General features: G+C 25.7%; 2 protein-coding genes across 2 annotated transcripts; both read right to left on the bottom strand.

Annotated features, from left to right (window-relative positions):
- Positions 1-6,153: 6,153 nt before the first annotated feature.
- On the bottom strand, positions 6,154-11,813 carry LOC108560794 (protein takeout-like). Its single transcript, XM_017918475.1, has 6 exons — positions 11,738-11,813; positions 10,983-11,075; positions 9,141-9,279; positions 7,470-7,603; positions 6,489-6,638; positions 6,154-6,426 (listed from the first exon to the last, which is right to left on the bottom strand). Exons 1-6 carry the CDS (start codon positions 11,802-11,804, stop codon positions 6,275-6,277), a joined length of 735 nt encoding a protein of 244 aa, XP_017773964.1. The 5' UTR covers positions 11,805-11,813; the 3' UTR covers positions 6,154-6,274.
- Positions 11,814-18,081: 6,268 nt separating this feature from the next.
- On the bottom strand, positions 18,082-22,091 carry LOC108560792 (protein takeout-like). The gene is made up of 5 exons (XM_017918472.1): positions 21,929-22,091; positions 21,771-21,863; positions 18,842-19,114; positions 18,567-18,716; positions 18,082-18,233 (listed from the first exon to the last, which is right to left on the bottom strand). Exons 1-5 carry the CDS (start codon positions 21,999-22,001, stop codon positions 18,082-18,084), a joined length of 741 nt encoding a protein of 246 aa, XP_017773961.1. The 5' UTR covers positions 22,002-22,091.
- Between the last annotated feature and the right edge of the window lie 949 nt (positions 22,092-23,040).

Raw genomic sequence — 23,040 nt, 5'->3', positions numbered from 1 at the left:
CAAAACTGCAGAATCGACAGATCACACGGTGAACAGTGACCTGAAGCGGAGCGTCTTCTCAAAACGTGCCTTACTCCTCAAACTCCACATTCATTTTTTTTACAAAAACTTGCATTAAATAAAATACTAAATCATCAATATGATGGAAACGTTTATCAGTTGAAAATACGAAGAAGCCGCAAACGATCACTGTCTTCCGTGGGATCTGCCTACTCTGCATATTCATTCTGTTAATGATCTATAATTTAGTGGTTGGACACAACAAACAAGAGAATGTGAAAAGTTGATCTAAGTAATCAGTCTGTGTACACTTATCGTATTACTTATCGTGGAAAGAAATGGTGGTGGGTACTTTATACCTATATGTTTAACCTAACCATGACGAATAATTGATAACCCTTTACGTTCTCAAATATGTCACTCTATAATCAAATGGATTTGTAATAAAATGTAGTGCGTAGAATTACAAAGTACATACATTCATTGAAACTAATTAGTATAAATTGCGTGGTTACAAATATATATCACTCATATAAATTACAGTGTTATTAATTATTCAGAAAAAAAATATTTATTGATGCGACACTTTAGTGCGACTTTTTAGTAATATTTTTTATAGCAGATGTAAAAATAGTTAACCTCGTTCTGACATATTTAATAGATTACTAACAAGTAACAATTATGATAATCTCAAAATAGTGGTTAGGAGATTTGTTAATGTGCCGTATTTTTTACGAATATCTTTGCAATTAAAAATTGTATAAAAATTTATTTCATTCAATCAATTATTCGTACAAAAAGGAATCAATATTGGCTGGGTAGCTTTCAAATCAATTTAATTGTTTCAAGTGGTTATTGCAGTGTTGAACTTACATTTATCGTAACATATATATGTGATAATAACTGATGTTCTATAAATATTGATGCTTGCTTTTATGAGTAATTTAATTCTAAAGCAATAATATACAAAAGCGGTAACTATCATTTTTTGAACAACGTTAGTGGCAAAGGAGAAAAATATTTGCAATTAATAATATAAATAATTGCTGTCACTTTGATTTGATACAATTAGAAATAGCCTTGTAAAAACGTTTTTCATGTAATTTTTAATTGGTTCCACTTGCATATGGATTATTTTCATTATAATTTAACAACCATAACCGGTCAAACGATACTTTGATCATTTTAAGTGTTTTAGCAAGTATATACATATATATATTCACAGCATAATAGTTCTTTATATATGTTTTCATAGAGCTATCATTTTGTCAACTAATTTATAATTGAAAAGTTTGATCTAACCAGTTGGCGACCATACACATCTGAATTAATCGTTTGGTTCCTAGGAAACAGCTTAAACTATATAATACATTTGTAATCCTGTCAAACTCACAGCATAATTTTCTTTTGGTGCATTTCAGCTTTCGTAGTTGTTTGCGCTGGTTCATTTTCTTTAGACTATGACCATGACTTTCGATTTACGTTATGATAAACTATTGATTTTTATCACCTCTAGTTATCAGAATTAAAAAAGGTTCGATTTTATTTCGTTTGAGATACAAATCGCAGATGTTAATGCGTTGAGTTAAATTAATTTTCTATAATTCATGAGGAATCCAAGTATTGAGTTTTGTAATGAATGCCATGATTTTAAATTGTTGTGTGTGATACATTTAACCTTTTTGCAATCTCTCGCACAGAAATATGACGATCCGAATCAATTATGGCTTTGATTTGAACATCATCAACTTCATTTGGCCTACCAGATAACAGATCATATTTGAGTGAAAAATCATCAAAACGAAATGTATTAAACCAATTCTGGCACCGTCTTTCATTTAGAGCTTCATTATGTGTATGCTTAACTTTTTAGCAGCTTGTGTTGCGTTCTTTCCTTCTCGGAAATAATAAATAATATGACGAAAATTAAACCTTTTATTCTCCATGTTAAAATTTAACCTACACAAACAAATCTCACAAAAAATATACTTAGTTTGGTTTTTAGAAACCAAAAATTGTCAAAACTATATAATTGTAACAAATTTCAAATTGGCAATTTCTTTATTGTCAACGGTTCTTCTGGTAACTCTGACAAAGCTTTTATATAACAAAGTCAGCAATTTCAAGCAAAAGCTAAACAGAATTTGTTAACGAAGTTATTCATAGACGTTGAACATAGTTTTCTAAAATGACGATAATGAGGATGTTAAAAAAAATATTGAATACCGAAGATGATAATTTTTCAGTAGATATTTTGGAAAAACCTTGTTATCACGAAATTGATGAATTCTAGTTAGAAAAAAAAATAAAAGGTTCTTGAAAATGTATTATATTTTGCTTTGATAATTATCCTGATTTAGGAAGAAGTATAGTTGTCAATCGATCAACATTAAATACAATATCTACTACAAACATTGCTTTGGACTCATATTTTAAAATGTAATTTATCTTTCCATTCAAATTTTGTTTTTATTATATTTGAATTTTACTACTAAAATTTTGAAAGTATAATCTTTTTTATAGTTATATTTTTTATATGTTCTTATATGTGAAATGTGAACGTTATATTACGTGTGGCTCTTTATATTACATATGAAAAAAACGTATTGCAGTGATCGCATGTGTGCGGTTATATTAATATTATATATCAGGGCTGGCTGATAATAAAATAACATAATAATTTTGTTAAAATTGATTATGAAAAAAAAATGAAGTAATTACAAAAGAAATATAAATTTATATTTTGAAAAGAAAGATAAAGAATTTACCAAGGCATATATGCGTTTAAAGTAAATGTTTTTCAGACCAAGCAACAGAAATATAAGTTCTGTGTTATTTTGAACTAATATTAATTCATAATATATAATTATAATAATAGTTTTTAGCCCTACAATAAATACAAATAAACAAGAATAAAAGCTTTTCATTGTTATCCATTATCCAAATATAAAAATTAACCTATAAATGAACAAAATACTAATACATGTTATAACAGTAACTAATTGATGAATCGTCTCAAGCATTTTACTTACATATTTAAAAGCTACAGTAAATTTAGTATTAACTTAATACTATATATATAACATTTTATTTCCAATCTAAAATTCGATCAATTGCATAACAAATTCAATGACATTCTGAGGCAAAGATATTAAAAATATGATGATTTTCATTGAATCAAAGAAGCAATTGACAAAATAATTATAAATATAAAATAAAATAAATATAAGTGAATTTATAAGTTACTGCAAATGAAAGAGTTTGAATTAAAGAAAGCGATATGTAATAAGTAAATTATGTTTGGCCATTTGACAAGTTTCATGTACTTAAATCATTTTTTTAAAGATACAGTAAAACGCCTATTATCCGGGTATCAATTAACCGTCTTTGCTGCCGTTTTTGTGTTTAGTTATTTTATAAGCTAAATAGTAAAATTGTCTCTGCAAAACTACCGTTTAGTAAATAATTTTACAAGGAAAATAATCAAAAAATACAGAAATGATTAAAAATGTGTTTTTGTATATCAATTCAAAGATATTAAGTTTTTAAACCAAATAAAAGTGATGTGTGTTTTAACAGTGTTTTTCAATTGTCCTTGTTTTAGCGTTTTTGTTATAATAGATACAATAGATACAAAATTACTTCTGTAAGAAATGCGAGTCATTTAAGCTCTCCCACTATAATAAAACATATTAATTTCATGAAACTTTTATTTAATTAAAAATATATATGGAATCAAAAACATTTAGTTTATAAGCATCTTTGATTTTTCACAGGAAAATTCTTCCTTCCTCCAAAAATCATGAACCATTTGACTATTAGCCAGATGAATGTACAAAATTTTTGAATTACCCTGACATCCTCTTCTTTTAACACACCTTCGATTGTCATTCTTGCAGTTTCGAATGCAGATACAATTATCTCCGTGTGTTGCCATATTTTTTCGCAAAAATCGGTAATGTCTTTTCTCGGCTGCAAGTTTTGGTTAATGTATTCACTTCTTCGTGTACATGGTATGCTTTTATCGACCGCTATCCAATCATCCCAAAGGTATCTCTGCCTCATAATTGCATGGAATTTGTTATGCAACTGATCGAATTTGCCGAGGGTGGATTCTAAATTATCAGTTTGATTATAATTTAAGATTATACCCATGCACTGATTCAAGATTTCAATCATTTCGTCGCTAGCTGTCATGGAAACTTTATCTTCAAAACTTGCCATCTTAATTTTTGATGATAAGTATTGATACAATCTAATAAAATGGTTAACTTCACTAAAGCTCGTGTTACTTCAAACTAATGCATTGTTGATTCTCTACAATATATTTATACCCAAAAAATATATAGGGTATTAGTGATAACAAAAGTGAAGGTGGGGGACTGTAGTGATTAGGATGTAAATAAAATGAACCATAAAATTTTCAGAATTTAACTTTCAGTTTCATATGTTTTTAAATATTGCAATTCTTTAATTGACACTACATTTTTTGATGGATTAATGATGGATATTTTGTACATAAAATTAAACTAGTTTTCATTTTAGTAAATTCAAGAAATATAGATGAAACTTTCATAATTTTGTTTTGATCTAAAACAAATATACACTATACAGACACTGATATGAGTATGTTTATTTTATAGTATGTAAATAAATAGATTTCCTAAATAGGTTGTTTAAAGTTTTTAATTTATATAAATTTAAATGCATATGAAAGTAATTTGATATGGTTATGAAAACGTGTTTTATTTGCATCACGATAAATCAGCTGCAATCATCTCCTGTTTTATGAAGAACCATCAGCATAATCGAGGAAACTCTACATAGGGACCACGGGTGGAGTTGTGATACTGTGGGATTCTTACCGCACTAAAACCTCTCCCATTCTTCGTCAATATGCAGGACCTGTATCACTCTACTACTGTGCGATGCTAATTGTTTTGGCCTGTTTGCCAGCTCTCCGCACTCTTCAGCATTTCACTGACAACATTTTCCGGTACCAGCAGAACTTCCAATTCTGTCTCCGCTTCGTGCTTCCTTCTAAGCCATCTGCAGCACCTAAAACGCGTGTGCTCCGGGCTATCGTCCTCATCAGAGTACCAGCACCTTTCGTCTTTCTTTTTTTGTAATAATGTGCAGGTACTTGCCAAAGCATCCATAGCCAGACAGCGCCTGGTTGAGGTGAAATGTTGTTTTGTCGTGCTTTTTGCTTATCCAAGGCTCTATTTGTGGGATTAGGCGTCGAGTCCAAGCTTCCGACCTATGCTATTTATCTTGCCATTTTTTCAGCAGTCTGGCTCTAGCATTGCCAATAAGGACTAGAAGTTTAATAAGCATGGAAGTTGCATAAAAGTTGGAAAAATGTCATAGGACAAAAAGTAAAATATATAATTGATTAGAGTTCTTTGTATAACAAAAAGTGAGTTTTATTTCACAATAAAAAACAGACATTAGTTTTTTCCCTACTCTATATAATATATATAGTATATATGAACAAAATGAAATATTTGCTTACAAACAAATCACTAATTTTTATTTATTTTCTCTACGGTCTTTTTCTGCTACCCTTTCGGTGCTTATCGACAATACAATGAATTTTATTGTTGGTGAAATTCAAACCTGTTACCTTTCCTATCAGATTTTATGATACAGACGTCCATATTATATCATTATATCTATAAATTAATTTTGAACCCGTGAGCTCTCGCACACAAAGCAAAAAATTCAATGACCCTTTTACAATTTGCAAGGGCACAAACATTTATCTTATTACAAATCTCTTTACATAATTGTTTTAGGTTTGCATCGGTTTATATTTCTTACACTTTTAACAATATTATGGAGATAATTTCCGAAGTAATTATTTACATTTGAAGTGTTTAGGATACTTAAAATTAGAATTTTAAACTATGGTTGTTAGTACATACATGAAAATCTCAACTTTGAAATTTACTTTAAGTATCATAATTCTCTTTAGTCATCAACAACCAAAAAAGAGTATAATTACATACTAAAGAACGTACGTATGTACTTATCGTTATACAGTGGAGATCAACAGAATCGGTACGCAATTTTTCAATTTCTGGTACAATCATCACATTTTCTTAAAATTAATAAACACATAAAAGGAACAAATACAATAAAAAAACAGAGTTAAATTTTATCTAATATTTAATAGAAAATACTTATATACATACAACTGTAAATACGTCTATGATGTAAAAGGAGTAGAATACATTTAAAATAATATTGTAAATATCAATGTTGTCTATTTTCATGGACGTACAAGTTCGTGATAAGGAATTACATTTAAAACGTTTTCAACGATTTCAGTTGCAATTGCTGAAATCGTTTCAGTGATACTGGGATTCAATTCTTTGGACATCTCTTTGTGGTTCTCATTCAAGAATTTGTTCATTTCCTCACCTAAAATCAAAGTTATATAATACTTAATTTTCATATTGTCTTATATATATATATAACATTACCAAGTCGTTTATCACCGTTGAACAAGTTATCCAATTTGTAATAAGTGCGTTCTGATACCAAAGTTACATCAGGTTCAAGTGCTTTTATGTATTCAACACCGTTTTTCTGGATAATATCATATTGGAAACTGTATCCAATAGCTCCATTAACTGTAATTAAAATATATTTTTAATTTATATACTAAGTACAATATATTATTCAGGTTCATAAAATTACAAGCGTTTGCTTCACGTTATTTCATAAATTGAATAAAATTAATTAAATGATGGCAACAAAATAATATTGCCACGATTTATATAAAATAGTAAAAAATAAATAATTAAAATTCCCTTCCCTTTAAAGCAATAACCAGTAATAATTGAATTAAAGGTATTGTTTGAAATTTTGTTAGAAGATTATATTATATTTTGATACAGTTAATCAGTAATATTTCTTAAAAATCTTTACTCAATCAAACAATTATTAATTATTTTCAAATAATTAACACTTGTTAAACTTGGTAAACTTATCATGTCTTTATATAAAAGTAGATCATAAATCGTCATTATTCATTTGTATGGTAAACCTTGATATACATTTATGTCCACAGTTTGACCTATCATTCTCAACAATAAAATAATTAATAATATTCAGTATCTGTATATAAAGCAGCATATTAACCTATAAACATTACAGGCTATAAAAGGTCAGATTTTAACATTTAAATTTAGCTGTTGCATAAAATATTGGAAAATATAGACAAAATACTAAACCAATTTGTGATTTATTTTTATAGAAATATTTTTTTTTTTTTTTTTTTTAGCGTTTATTGTTCATTCACAACCTGCCATCTCGGGCTATAAGTTGAATGCTTATGTTAGAAAAAAAAAAGAAAATAAAAACAGAAAAAACAAAATGAAAAACATATGATAACATAAATTTAAATGAAAATAGGATAAAGTAAAATAAATACAAAATAAGAACAGAAAAATATTTATTACCCATTGTGACGTTAATTTTTCCGTTTCCTGTGATTGGCAAAATTAAAATCCTTCCATCGATTGTGTAATCACCAATAACTTGGATGTTATCGTTGTGCATATCCAATGATATAGTCTGCTTCTCAAGATCGAAACTAAAAATATTAAAAATATTTAGATGAGATATTTTTCATAATAATTACATAAGTACATAAGATTTATTTTTATGATTATGTTTTCGCATTGGCTATAATCAATCTTTTTTTTATATAAATACAGAAATACTTCGCATAGTGAAATCATTATTTAATCGAGGACTTATAGCTTCAAATTAATCATCACAAATTGATTTTCAACTATAAACAGAGAAAAATCGATCATTTATGTATAAAAACTAATTTTGTATTTGTTTTTAAACTTTCAAACTTTCGCACTTATTGAAACCGCACTATTCGAAGTATTGCTATATTTGAATACTTTTACAATTTATTTGTGCAAAATAAATAAAAAGCAGTATATAATTCATTATTCAATAGTGGAAAACTGATGACTTACAAAGTTTATTCTAATCATTAGAATGCTCACAATAAATATCAGGAAACAATGTTTTATTTTCTGTTTATAAATAATAACGTTGCCTAGCTACGAATGCTAATCCCATATTGACCTTGACCGTAAATTCTTTTTCTGGTAAAATATTTACTAAATACTTATTTTGAAAGAAAATTAACTGCTTAGTTTCTCTTTTTAAATTTAGCCTTGACATTGAATGTAAAATAAGATTGATATTTACTTTTATGTTGTTATATAAAAACTCTTTTTCTATTACTAAACTATACAGCAATAGCAATAAAAATTACGTTCTTGCTATTTTTTTCTGCAAATAATTATTGATAATGAAGTAAATTAACAGTACAGCCTCCATTGCATTACTCTCTGTCTCCAGTGTATGTATGTATGTATGTATGTATGTGCATTGGATGTTGCAAGCTATTACATAACGTTTTTCGCGTACGTTTATCTGGGTTATGTTAATCTTCGTGTACTCCAAGATTTGTCTTAAATCGTTTAATTTCAAAATACTGACATACATTTTCCATTTTAAGAATGGTTTCCATTACAAAATACAAACACTAAGATTTGCGATAATTCTCTTGAATATCATTGGCTAACCGATAGAGTCATTATTTTAAGTTTAAATAAATTTAACATCAACATTAAAGTATGATTAAAAAAATTAATTGTTAATGAGAAATTATATTTTTATTAATTAAAATAGTTTTTTAATAGATTTCATTCAAACCATTATTTTATTAAATTGAAAAATAAATACAATATTATGAAAATCAAAATTCTGAAAAGCCTCTGTTTTCGAATATAAAATCAACACCAAAATCGTTTTGGTTTTTGCAAATAAATATAAAGTATTAAAAACTAGATATTTTCCACGTTATAAGATATTAAACATTTTACTTTCTAATATATTACATTTATTAGCAGTGAATATAAAAAAATATGTTTATACATTTTTCAGAATTTATTTTTATTTTGTTCGTTCATTATATACTTTGATTAGAAATTTATTATAATGAATGAACTAAACTGATTGAAACCAGACTATGGATTATATAATTTGTAATTATATAAATAAGTGAATTTATAATATATAAAATAAATAGGAATTTTACTTACTTCATTTTTCTTAGTTGCATATTTCCTAATCCATAGAGGATAACGTCAGTAAGTGTCAACTTTAAGTTACCACTAGTATCGATGCGAATTTCGGGTATGGCTAAAGGTTCCAATACTCTTAATTTCAATCTTTTATCACCTGCAAGTAAATTTCATATATTTAATTTAAAACAATAAAAAATCAAATGTATGGGCAAAATATATATTTTAATACTTATATAAAATGATGTGTCTAAAAAGATGAAGATAATCTCATATAAAAGAAAATTGTTAATATATGTTAGTTATTGTTTGGTTAATTTAGAATGTCTGCAACAATAATTGTTTAACAGGTGTTAAGTGTAATTGCTAGCGTTCGCGAGTGAGAGGTTTCCTCAATTAAATATTTTGTTTCGCATCGAATGAATAGAGTATTGTGCAATGATTTCCGAAGGTTACAAAAAATTATTATATTGAAAAAGAAAAAGTTAATTTGTAATAAATTATTAGAATCTTAAACTCATCTTATATAATAACTCGTATATGCATAATCAATTATCATCAGCTTTTCAAAGATAAGCATAGATTTTACAAATATATTTGCATGGATAACATTTTATATTAGAAAATATTAATTAGGATCTTATACTGAAAATAATACAGTAAATGAAGAAATTTTTAATCTCAATTTATTACAGACAAATAAATATTTTCAATATTTATCAAATTTAAAATAATGATTAAATATAAAATGTGTCAACATTATATATATATATATTTATATAAATAAAAACAATTGTTTTTCTATTGATTATTGAAGTTCTAAAATCAGAATTAGAAATTTGTGTTTAAAATTATTTTATTTCTGACCTATAAATATTATTTTGTAATAAAATAATTTTGCTAATGCCAATTTAATATATTTAATGTATTTGAAGTTCAGTCTAATCGTCCTCAAAGTGCTTACAAAAATACAATGGGAATACACAAATTTTAAGCCATTAAGGCTATTACATATTAATACACAAAGATAATTTGGTATTTCCGGTAAGCTACAAAATTCATATGAAACGGAAAGTTATTAAATGGCAATTTTCGAAATTATTTTTTCCAAGAAACGATGGATATGTTATTTTCACAATCTTGTTCACTACTTACAGAACTGGTATATATTAGACTTTGGATGGTCATAGCAGAAGTGATTGTATATTACGGAAAGTAACATTTCGTTAAATTACAGTATTACAAACAGAATTATTGCTACACTTTTGCATTCCATTTTATAAATTCAACTGGAATTTTGTACCTCGTAAACAAATAAGTCTTTTTATTATTTTTATTTTATTGTGTATACACGTGACTTATTTATAAAGAAAAACAACATAAATATATAATATTAAACAATTGATTGATGTAAATTTTTTACAAAAAAAAAAGCCGAAAGTATAGTAAAATAAACTTATGATATAATAATTATATATTGCATATATCATTTTCTCCATACTTGTTACATTGCACTAGTTGAAACTTTATTGATTACATATTAATATTGGAAAAGCAAAGAATACTAGCAACATCTAAAAATATAAATAATAATCAGAAAATATGCATGCTTGTTTTCATAAAATATAAAGAATTACTAAACAAAAGATTGTATTAATCATACACTAAAAAATGTTCAAACTTTTAAAGAATTTTTATTTATAATATATGTTTATATATGTTTATTTTTCTTAAGTTTTTTTTTTGTAAATTCAAATTTTAACTAACTTCTCAGGCAGAAATATTGGTTTTGTAAATTAATAAAAAAAATATTTAAATAAGATAAGTTTATGATGATAACCTACATTTTTATAAGCTTACCTTTAGCTAATTGTGGAATTGCTCTACGTCCAGATTCCAAACAACATTTCTGAAAATTGGGATCTGATCTGCTGCATGTTGTTAGGTAACTTGCTGAAATATTAAGGATAAATGTAATTAAATAAATAAAATATTGTATTTAATAATTTATATATCTGAAATTATTTATTGATAAAAAATAATTTCTTTACATACATTATTATCAAAAATTGTTTGTTTTTCAATAAACTTGTAATAATTAAAAGTTTTAACTTTTTATTGTTTACAAAGTAAATAATAATGTTATTATGAAAAAAAAAACTTTTAGCAATAACAGTAAATTTAACATAAAATTACTTTAATTGTAATAAATATATGTATATTATTAAATATACCTCATAAAATATGTTAAATTTTAAAGCGTGTAAATATCTGTTACTTTTAAATTACTATACATTATATTTGGTTGTAATAATTATTGACTATATTTTAAATAAAACTTGCAATAAAAAATAAAATTATTTATTTGATATTAAGTACTTATTATGTTGATATTTTGCGAAATTTTAATATTATTGTATAATTAAATTGAATAGTAAATGATTCAATAAGAATAATATGTATTAAAAGAGACATACAAAATTATTAATTAAATATAATTAAAGAACTTTATAAATGTTCAAAAGTAATAGTGTTATAGTGATAATATTAATTTACATTTCATTTTGATCTATTTAAGTTACTTATGAAATTAATTAAACAATTGCAATACTTACGTATTTCAGCAGAGTTGCATGAAAGGAAAGCCGCAAAAACGGCGAGCAATTGCACGAACCTGGACATGTTAACAACTGAGAGCGAACTTGAACGAAAAATGTTCTTCATTCACTTTTATATACGTCTCTCTTCACCTTGACTTCTACGTGTGCATCACATTAAACACATACAAAAGTAACTACACATATACATACATTTCACATCAAATCTACTTAATTACCAAAAAAAATATATTCTGGAAATAAAATTAATGGGAATAGCAAGTCCACTTTTTATTTTATTATGTATATTTTTTGGTTCAACAAATCGTCGTGTATAAGAAGAAAGTAAATATATTGAAATGTCTGAATATCAAAAAATCAAAACAAACAAGAAATAAATAAAAACTCAATGAATATTTATTAACGTATTTTTCCAATAAATTTCAGATTTCCTTTATGAAGTGTTATTTATTATATGGTAATAATTCCAACTTTTACGAATGATTAATGATCATTCGTAAAAGTTGGAATTATGTAATATGTAATGTATACTTAAAATTGATTGCAAAACATTAAACATAATTATTTTTTAATTTTATTGTATAAATACGCTTCAGTTTTTTATTTATGTGTTTTTAAATGTTTCAGTAAATATTATTATAATATTTCTCTTTAACCTAAGACCTTTTTTGATAATTTATTAAAAAATATATACATTTTAACTATATTATTTGTTTTTCCATTATTATTGATTTAATTTAAAGCAGATCAAAGAATTCACATATTATTTTGTTATTTCTGAGTAGATCTGAGTACAATCTTTTCATTATAATATAAGTTTGTATCCATTTCTGGATTAAATGAAGGCTCTTTTGTACGTGATATAAAGCACGAGCACTATTTCCTTCGCTTGAAAAGAATGCAGTTCCATTTACAAAGATCTTCTTGTCTTTATATTATAATAAAAAAAAAAGCCAGGTTATAAACAAATTCGGGTATAATATAATGTAAATATATTAATATCAGGGGGTCGGCAATCTGGGGCTCGTTTTGTTCCTAACCTTTTACTACTCGCGCCGGTGTAAAAAGTACACCAATTTTCTAAGAAATTATACTACATCTATATTATCTTTACCTCATCTATGACACTTAAAGTAAACTGTTTACTAAACACCGGTGCAATATTGTCGCAGTCAACACAAAGAAGTTGTTTTTGTGGACGTTTCTACTGACAAATATATAGAGGGCAATGACGACAATTCAGATTCAGAAATTATTATATTAATGTATTACACATAGTTAGGAATCTATTAAAAAAGCATTATTTCACATGAAAAAGATTTTTCTTGTCGTAATACAATCATTTATGGACTCCATTCAAGGTTAAATAACCTTTAGAAGCAACTAAAGTCATCCCGCAGTCTATTGATTCTCCATCACTTTATGCGATTATTTAAATAACAATACTCATGGCTCTTTGATCCAAAAAGGTTGCCGACCCATGAATTAAACTATATTATTTGATATTCTAAGTAAATAATGATTAATTGTCATAATAGATGATGAATTTATTACGTGCTCAAAAACAAATTAATTTTAGTAATTTGGTTTAAATTTCACCAAAATTTTGTAGCATCGCTAAAAATAGTTACTTAGTTGTTTTAATTAGAATTAATTGCATTATCTGCTTGCAAAACTGTTTAGTTAAAAAAATCATTGGAAATAATTATAATTAAAACTAACGTCAAATTTATGTTAATTGTTCAGATTTGCCATATATTTGTATACTTTTTGCATTATTTGCAATTCTTTTACTAATGACATCTATTGCATAATATCTATATTAATATAATTAGCATTAATTACTATTATGGTCACTGTTTCTCATCTTTAATCACTTATCATAAATTAATTTTAAAAAAAATAGTAAAAATAATTACCATAAATACCTATAATAGATTTTCTAAAAAGTACCATATAATTATATCAATAATAAATTTAAAAGAACTGTAATTTTCTTCAATTATTGCTTTATTGAATATTAGAATGATTTTCGCGGGAATTATTAATTAAAAAATCAGAATTATTAATACAAATAGTTTTTCTCTTTCTTCTCTTTCCTTTTCTCTTATAAATATAAATTATAAATATATAATGTCCAAAAATCAGTGATTTCGAATAACTAAAAATAATATAATCTTGGCTCTTCCACTTATTTTAATTAATATATGTTATATCATAATATTTTTTTCATATGTGATGACCCTGAGGATGATTTCCAATTAAATTCCAATATTGTATTTATGGTTATACCAATATTTTTTGAAAAATATATTTCTTATATACTTTTCGCGCCTCTTTTTATATTTATATATATATATATGATTATGATTCACAAAATAATGAAAAATGCATTTGCATTGCACTTGAAAAACAACCTTGGTTTAATTCAAGAAAATATAATAAAAAGATTTAGTAGAATCAACGAATATGAAGCAATGCATGTCACGTTTTCAATGACTAACTATTTTATTGTTCAGTAAATCTCAATAATACAATCAACTACCATTCATATCGATCATAGTTAGTAATCTTTCTAAAATTATAATTACATTAAATATTCATCATTAGTTAAATAAAAAAAAAAAAGAAAATTTACATTTAAATTTATTGTTTACGAATTTTCTATTATATTTCTATTATAGTGAATCTGCACTGATCTTAGCCACACTATGCGAGGTATTGTTATATTTGCAACTCAAAAAGTTTGATTGGAAATGAAAAGTTCCATATTTTTGGATGATTTTTAGAAAGATATATTTTATTAGGTAAAGGGTGTCCCAAAATAAACTGATATTTTAATTCTATTAATAAAATACATTTTTTAATTGATAATAGATTTTTTTATTTTAATAGAAAGTAGAGACATTTGGACTCTTTGGATGAAAATTTCCATAACATGTTAACGTAATTGCTGGTAAATGTCGGCAATGATGTATCAAATTCATCTTTATGGTCCTTATGTTTTGTGGTTTATTGATGTACACTGTATTTTTAAGATAACCACAACAAGTAGTCTAACAGTCTCAAGTCACATTGGCATCACCTCGCTTCTTGGCAGTGTGACATGTTATACCGTCTTGTTGAAATTATATGTCTTCTACGTTCATATCATTAAATTTATACCATAAAAAGTTTGAAGCTATCTTAGTTTGTAGTTAGGAGCCATCTTAGAAGTAAGGTCCAAAATCCGTACTAAAGCGTGTTCTGTCGAGGATGCCTATGAGTTCTTCAATCACTTTTTGCGCCTATTTTTTTCCGAAAATTTACAATCAATTTGCTTTTTCAAAATCCAATTTGCAAACTCCCAACAACATTATTAAGTGATTTTTACAGTATCTACACGTTCTATGATCATGTACTCTTCTATACTCTTATCTATACTCTTAACCTCAATGTTTACTAATAACAGCATATAAAAATCACTAATATGGTTTTATCGCAAAAAAAATGTCGACAAATTTAAATTGTCAGTTGTTTTTGGGACAACCTTTATATAAATACATTTTTAAATTTTTCTATGTAAAAAGCTGCGTCTTATAGTCCGGAAAATAGTTAATTATTTTAAATTTATTTACAATGCTAAAGTTATTAATAGTTACACCGCTTCAACAAATATTATTGAAATGCATTAATTGAGAAAAAATATGTTTCACAAACATGTTTTTAGTAAAATTGAAATTTATAGTAGGTTATAAATTTCAATTTTCTTTGATCAATTATTTTTATTTTATTGGATAAGAAATATTATAAATAACAAAAAATATGAATTTATTTAGATTGAACCCTGAAACTCCAATTTTATAATGTATTTATAATTATATATTTCATAATGTTTTTATAATTGTATAATAATACCTTTTCCAGACGAAGAATAATGTATAACATCAAATGTGTAGATTCGTTAGCGTTAATAACTACTAAAGTTAATTGGCTATAAAAAAAAACTAGTGTACCTGAAAAATGTTACTACACAATATACACAAAAAATAGTTAAAACAAATAACAAAATAATGTCTTATCTTTTCACCTAATACAAATAATTTAGATTAATTTAGATTAAATTTTGAAATTTAACTTTAAACATCAAATATATAAAAAAAAATATTATAGTCTATGTATACATACACCACTAATTACAGGAAGTAATTTGTAGTTCGTTTTAATTGATTATTAAATATAATTGAATAACAATTTTCACATAATTAATTGTAAGTTATAGTTCACTTATTATATTTTTTATCTATACCAACATTTTTTTAAATTTATATGATAAGTGATCAAAGATGAAAATCAGTGGCCATGATGGTAATTAAATCTGAAAACTTACATTAATATATTTTTTTTTAAGTAATTGCCACTTATTTACCAAAGACAAAAAAATTCTGTATTTATTATTTATTTCCGTATTTAGAAATACAAGATACGGACCAAAGAACGACCTTTGAATCTAGACAATATTCAAGTTTAAGTTCCACGAAACCAAGCCACGATCCATTTCTTTTATTGTACACATTGGTCGTAAATTTACACAATTATACAAATACAGAAAATGAAGCAACTTTTATATATATATATATATTGCGTAAGAAATGTATATAATATAATTATCATTGACGTATATAATTGATATGATAGTGATTTCAGTTTGACTTTTATGGATTGTGTGTTTATTTCAATAGAGTTTTCTATGTGACAAAATGAGAAATCCGTTGTGCTGTCGCAACACATTAACAATTCAAAATTAGGAACAGCATCTAAGGTTGTCTTTATTGTTATTGCATGTTTAAGGTTGATCCATTACTCAAGACTGTTGACCTCTCTTTTCCTAAAAGTGTTTTTCGTGGAAAATAGTGACATGTGACCTTTGTATGGTAATTCATAAATCGTAGAACCATAAATTGAAATAAAAGTAAAAAATTTCCGAGGAGAAAATAATAAGTGTGATATGTGAATGAGACTACTTATTTATTCATTTAACATGTTATATTTCCAAATTATGATTTACTTTATTTTGATACTCTGATGTTTTGTATCTATACCTTTTTTAATTCGCCATATTTGATTAATAAGACAAAAAATAAAGAGTTTGATGAAATATGTTTTAGGACTTAACGTGTGATGATATTCTTTATTAAGTATTGTTAATTATTAATGTGATGATTGAATTTGCAACTGCTTAACAATTGTTATATTCCTGGTTTTTGTCTTAATCTGCAAAAGAGTTCAAAATCCACTTTCGCAATAGTAGGCAAATGAAAGAAAGCATGTAAACTTTAAGATAAGATTGACGCATCAAAATATTGGATATTATCTCTGAAGTGAATAATGGGCATTTTGTTACCATGTAGTTTCAAATATAACTTATTTAGCTGATCTGAGATATCAGATAAATTATCTATTCGTGGGATGCAGATATCGTCATTAAAGTATGTCATAAACTCATGTCTCTTTTTATTTTTAAGAACCGTTTTATTAAAAAATCTCGACCAATCTGGAGCAATATCAAATGATTCCTTGATTACAGCATTGCATAAAACAAACTGTGGTTTCTCTTTGTCGTTACTAATAACAGTTGAAAATCCAAATTATAAATAGTTCCCCGAATATTTTCTTTTTTCTACGTATATAGAATTCTTAACATTTTATCACTTTTAAATTTTAAAATTAATTTTGTATTTTAAAACCGACGACCCCCTGTATTTGTGGTCATAGACATTCTCCAAACACCATACTTGTATCTGCACCATTTCTCCATAACATGTTAAGATTAAGGGTGGTACTGTATAATCTTCTGAGACGCAGAGTAAATAATAGGTGACATGTCACCAATAAAGCTCCTAGCTTGAGAAAGAAGTGAGAGACTGAAAATAGTAAAGAGACTGCTAGAGCTCTACATGCTATAAAGTATGACATACGAGTACACTCGTCTCTTTTATTATTAATGTTACTATTAATTATGATTTTTTTAATATTTTTTTATCGAATTTGAAAATAGCTGTATCATGGAAAAATCGTACAAGCTATATGGTTACATTTTTGATAATGTACTTGCTTTAACAAGCAGGTCATATACAATTTTAAGATTAGGATACTCATATGAATTGAATTCGATTTTAGAAATGAATTGTGTTCGACAACCGAGGTTTTACTATGCGTATTTTATATAATTATAATTAATAATTATAGGTCCAAAACCAGAATATAAAAAAAATACGACTTAATACTTAATTAATTTGTATTTTAAATAAAAAAATAATAATATATTATTTTTTAAACAAAAATATTAAGTTGCAAAAATCTTATGGTAAAAACAAGTTGTTGAATGGAATCCTTCCAAGATAACCGGATGCAATGGACGTGATGAAGGTGCCAATCGTCTCCCTCAATGAAGGATATAGTTCTTCAGAAACATCCTTCCAATTTTCATAAAGGAACATGTTCATATGTTCACCTACAACAATTATAAACATTACAAAATGCAAACATTAGATATTCTACACCCAATAACTTGCTTTAATTACCGGAAAATTTTCTTAACCGCAAATTAGTTCAAGAAAATACAATTAAAAATGTATTTTTAAAACACCATTAAATAATATGTTATTTTACTTCATTTTTTGCACGTGCGAAATATATGTTCCTAATTGTTAAATTAATATTATTATTATAACGTTTAACCAAAGTGTTTACATGGAATCATTTTAACTTTCAATAAAATGATTCCAATATTTTTATGTTTTGATAACTTATGTTTTTTATATATAAAACCTGATTTATTCCTCACCTAACATTTTATCTCCGTTAAAGAGATTATCCAACCTTATGTACATTCTCTCAGATGTGTATTCCAAATTGAATTTGTCGAATTTCAAAAAATCCCTATTCCTTCTCATAGCTAATGAGTAATCAAAGTCGTAGTTAAAACTTCCACCAACTGCAATAAGAGAATATTGGAAAAATTGTAAATAAAAATAGATAAATTAAATATGCCTTTCGTGTTATGACAAATTATCAGATCTTCGTAAACACAATCATTAAATCAAAGAAAAGAAAAATTACCTAAAGTAATATTCGCTGGACCTTGACCAACAATCGGCAAAATAAGAAGATGTCCATCTACTTCGTAATCGGCCATTAAATTCAGGAAGTCAATGAACGCGGTAATTTTGCACTTTTTGTTATCGAAGTCCAAGTCCATCTTCTTTATCACCGCATTCTCAAGGCCGAACAACTTTACGTTCTTCAAATAAATCTTGAGCGATTCGGTCACCATAAGATGGATCTCCGGTATCTCCAATGGCATTAAACTGGGCAATCCATTTTTCTTGTCACCTAAAAAAATAAACGAACAATTTACCAAATTGCGTCATTTCTTCAAAACATACAAAATAAGAAGGTTTTTTCGAATATAGAAAATTATGTTTGAATCATTTCAATCAAAAAGAAAAATCATCACATTTGATATACAATAAATTTATATGGTACAATTAAACAAGCGAGGCAACTGGTAAGAAAAAAAAATCATTATATAATTCTGTCTCATTACATGTAATTGTATTATTGTTATTTTGCATTTAACGTCATGAACTGACGGACAACTTAATTTCAGCTAATAAGAAATTGCTGTTCTGATCGTGTTTATAAATAAAAAGAAATATTAATAAAGGATTAAACACAATGTAGTTAATGTGTTAAATTTACCTTATTTAATATTAATTTTCTGTGTACATTAAACATTCCATATGTTTCTTAAATTAATTTTAATACATGTGATAATACTGATTTTGTTTCGTTTTTGATTGTATTTATCATTTGCATGAATATATATTAATGTGGGTAAAAAGATTCAAAAAAGTATCTATTATGTATTTGTACAATATTTCAACAAAACAAAAAACATAATTTGCATACAATAATAATAATGAAACAAAAAGTCAACTGCTGCAAAGGGTTATTGATCATAGGTCTTTCTGTCCAGTTTTATCATTATAGTAGAAGTTAATAAGTGCACTAATTTAATTTAACAATATTACATATAAATGAAATAAATAATAAATTCAGTGTTTCTGAAATTGACAATTAACATATATACATGAGATATTAATTACTTACAATAAAATATTAATAAAGCATGATTTACTTTCCTAACTTTCATGTGGTACATAATTTGAATAAAGCTATGATAAAAGTCGTAATCGTCAAACTAAAGTTACAGACAGTTACAAACTTTGGAGTAGAATTTCACAAATTCTCAAAGATAACATTACTACATCATACATACAATGATTTTTTTCAATATTTGATTATCCACATATTTCTTTTTTTTTTTCGAGAAAAGTAAGTCCCTACTTATCAACGGTACAAATGAAACAAATTGAGCATTGTTATGATTTATGTAACAAATAGACTCAAGGATGCACATGCATAATTCAATACAAATATGCATGGCAAGTATTTATACTGCTTATGTTGGGTGACAAAGTACAGACTTAAAACTCTAGTTGAGGGAACCACACAATATTATGGTATTTCCATTGCATTTAATGTTAGAAGTGCTATTTCAAGAAATAGATATATTTCAATAATAGCAAGACAATCAAAATATATGTGATGAGAAATATAAATAACATAGACAAAGGGTGATGAACAAATACGTTATAAAACAGATTTTGAGTGCGAATAATGATGAAGAATTAATGGCAAAATAACAGAAAATTTTTGTTGAGTTCTGAGATATGCACAAGACCAACGCAATATATGTGCTACTAGTCGGTTAGTTTCCTATATAATAAAACATGATTCCAAATCCGGAAAATTCCTAATATTTTTGGTAACAGGTATGACTTGATATGCTAGAACGTACACATGTTAGAAGGTTGGTTTTTACCCCATCACGGTAGTATTAAATAATGTGTTGAAGATTTGATTGTTTTATATTAAAAGCAGAATTACATGTTTATATTATAAAACTAATAGAAAAATAACTATACACAACACCATTTTTAAACAATTTACATTGAATATATTTAAATTGTTACTTTCAAGTATCTTTTTATTTCATTTTTACTGTAATTTAATACATTTCTTAAATTGTGTAGACTTCAATTATTTATTAGTCTTTTGACACATATTAAAACCAATAACAATTAGTAGAAAAAATAAATAAAATTTATTATACTATAGACTATGTATGCCCTAACTAATATTATATATTGTATATAAGTAATATTATAAATTATGTATTAAACTTATATGTGTCTGTTTTGGACTATTTGCTAAATGTAAATATTATGTGAATTTATTATTTAGTTTTGAAGTAAACAATGACAAAATATCATGACTCAAAAAAAATACTGCGCAAGTCATTGAAAGGTTATTTTAAATCGAACAAATACCTGAATTGATGACCAACATATTGACAGAATTCCATAAGAATGATGGCAAAACTTTGCAAAAAAAGCATTCACATTATAGTCACATTGATTTTTTTTATTTATATTTAATTTGATCTTTATGTAAACTGACAGAACTTGAAATTATAAAATTAAGCAAATAAAACAATATTTAATTTATTTACTATAATATGTCAATAATTGCGTAGCTCATAGTTCGTACAAATAATCACTAAGTAATATAATTAGTGCTGTAATTTATTGCTTAAACATTCAAGAAAATTAGTATATTTTTTTTATATACATTGTTTACTAGATTAATTTTGGGGTCGAAAGACAAACGGGATACGCAAGTAAAAAAATCTAAAACAGCTGTATAAGACGCACCCAGTTTTTAAAGTCCCCAAATTATATACATGGAGAACTACGATATTTAAAAATAATGAAAATATTAGAATTATTCACATTAACATTATTTATCATTCATTATTTATTCTTTATATAATTTATCATTATAACGTCTTCAAATAGTTATTACTAGAATATATATTTCTTTAATTGAAACTTATTGTTAAGTTTAATATAAAACTACTAACCTTTAAGAATATCCGGTAATGCTAAGTTGGCATGTTCCGCAGCGCATTCATTCAATTTCGGGTCGGTTCTGCTGCATCTGGTTATGTAACTTGCTGAAATTGTATATTAATTAAATTAAAAACTAATCTCTAGGTATCTTTGTAGTAATTGAACTTACGAAATTTCATTGCTTGGCATGTAGTAATGATAGCGAGGAAAACACAAATACTTTTTACCGGTCCCATTTTCATCACGTTTGTTTATGTTGAAATTCAAAATTGAAACTGAAAATTGTGTATTTGTGTAGTGTATTTATATGGATTTATATAAGCGGGTAAACACACCCCACGCCCACTTCTGTGGTTTCGGTAATTTGTGAATCAACCGCACTTCAATTTCACAGAATAGATCGATGTTAATCTTCACTCCAGGTAAACATTGAACAATACTTTAATTACTATTAAATCTGATGTTAATGATAATTTCTTATTATGTAATTACAATGTAATTAGTATTCGTTTAATATAGTATTATTCCATATGTATAATTACCTTGTTTAATTAAATTTAAATTAATTGTATTATGTATAACTAAGTACTTTTCCAAGTTTTTAAATTAAAACAATTTTTTTTTTATGTACACCCCAAAATATGATAAATAAAATATATACATAAGACTTAAAAACACAATATGTTATTAGAAAATATGAGATCAGTATTTTTTTTAATGAAATACAAAAATATAAATGCAATATGTCTGAGAATTTACTCAGATACTTTAAAATATGTAAATAATATTTCTTTTTATTCAAAGAGGTGAATTTATTTACTTCAAATTTCAATTATATTCATAATTCATATTTTTTTTAGATATAATTAATTTATATTACACGATTATTTTATAATTGTATGAATTAATTGATTTTAGTAAAACTTATATTTAGTGTTCACTTTTCTAAACTGATATTATAAAAAGAAAAATATAATTATTAATAAAAGGACAAAAAGACCTATGGTCATTAGACTTTTGCAGCAGTTGAAATGTATTATTGAAATAAATATTATTATTTGTTAATAAAAAGCTCTTATATTAAGAATTTAAATTCAAATCTAAGGTGTGTTGATTTATTTTCGTATAAAATTATACGGAACGAACAACAAATTGTGTTTTACATATTAATATGAGGAATTATCCATAATTCAATTTTCTATAAACATGTTACAATGTAATATAGTTATACCTCGATTAACGAATAGGATACGTCCATCGAAATTTCTTTGTTAAATAAAT

The sequence above is a fragment of the Nicrophorus vespilloides genome, unplaced genomic scaffold (genome assembly GCF_001412225.1).
Source record: "Nicrophorus vespilloides isolate i.1.1-1 unplaced genomic scaffold, Nicve_v1.0, whole genome shotgun sequence".
NCBI lineage: Eukaryota > Metazoa > Arthropoda > Insecta > Coleoptera > Silphidae > Nicrophorus > Nicrophorus vespilloides.
Note: the sequence above shows the minus strand (reverse complement) of the source record. Positions and strands in the feature narration are given on the sequence as shown.

What these genes read in the sequence shown, in the direction of transcription:
- LOC108560794 (XM_017918475.1), bottom strand. Translation starts at nt 11,804, where the DNA reads ATGTCCAGGTTCGTGCAATTGCTCGCCGTTTTTGCGGCTTTCCTTTCA. An exon ending in AATTCCACAATTAGCTAAAG is followed by an intron (nt 9,280 to 10,982) that starts GTAAGCTTATAA and finishes ATTTACTTGCAG; the next exon opens with GTGATAAAAGATTGAAATTA. An exon ending in AAAAATTAACGTCACAATGG is followed by an intron (nt 6,639 to 7,469) that starts GTAATAAATATT and finishes TTTTAATTACAG; the next exon opens with TTAATGGAGCTATTGGATAC.
- LOC108560792 (XM_017918472.1), bottom strand. Translation starts at nt 22,001, where the DNA reads ATGAAAATGGGACCGGTAAAAAGTATTTGTGTTTTCCTCGCTATCATT. An exon ending in ATTACCGGATATTCTTAAAG is followed by an intron (nt 19,115 to 21,770) that starts GTTAGTAGTTTT and finishes TTATTTTTTTAG; the next exon opens with GTGACAAGAAAAATGGATTG. An exon ending in TCCAGCGAATATTACTTTAG is followed by an intron (nt 18,717 to 18,841) that starts GTAATTTTTCTT and finishes CTCTTATTGCAG; the next exon opens with TTGGTGGAAGTTTTAACTAC.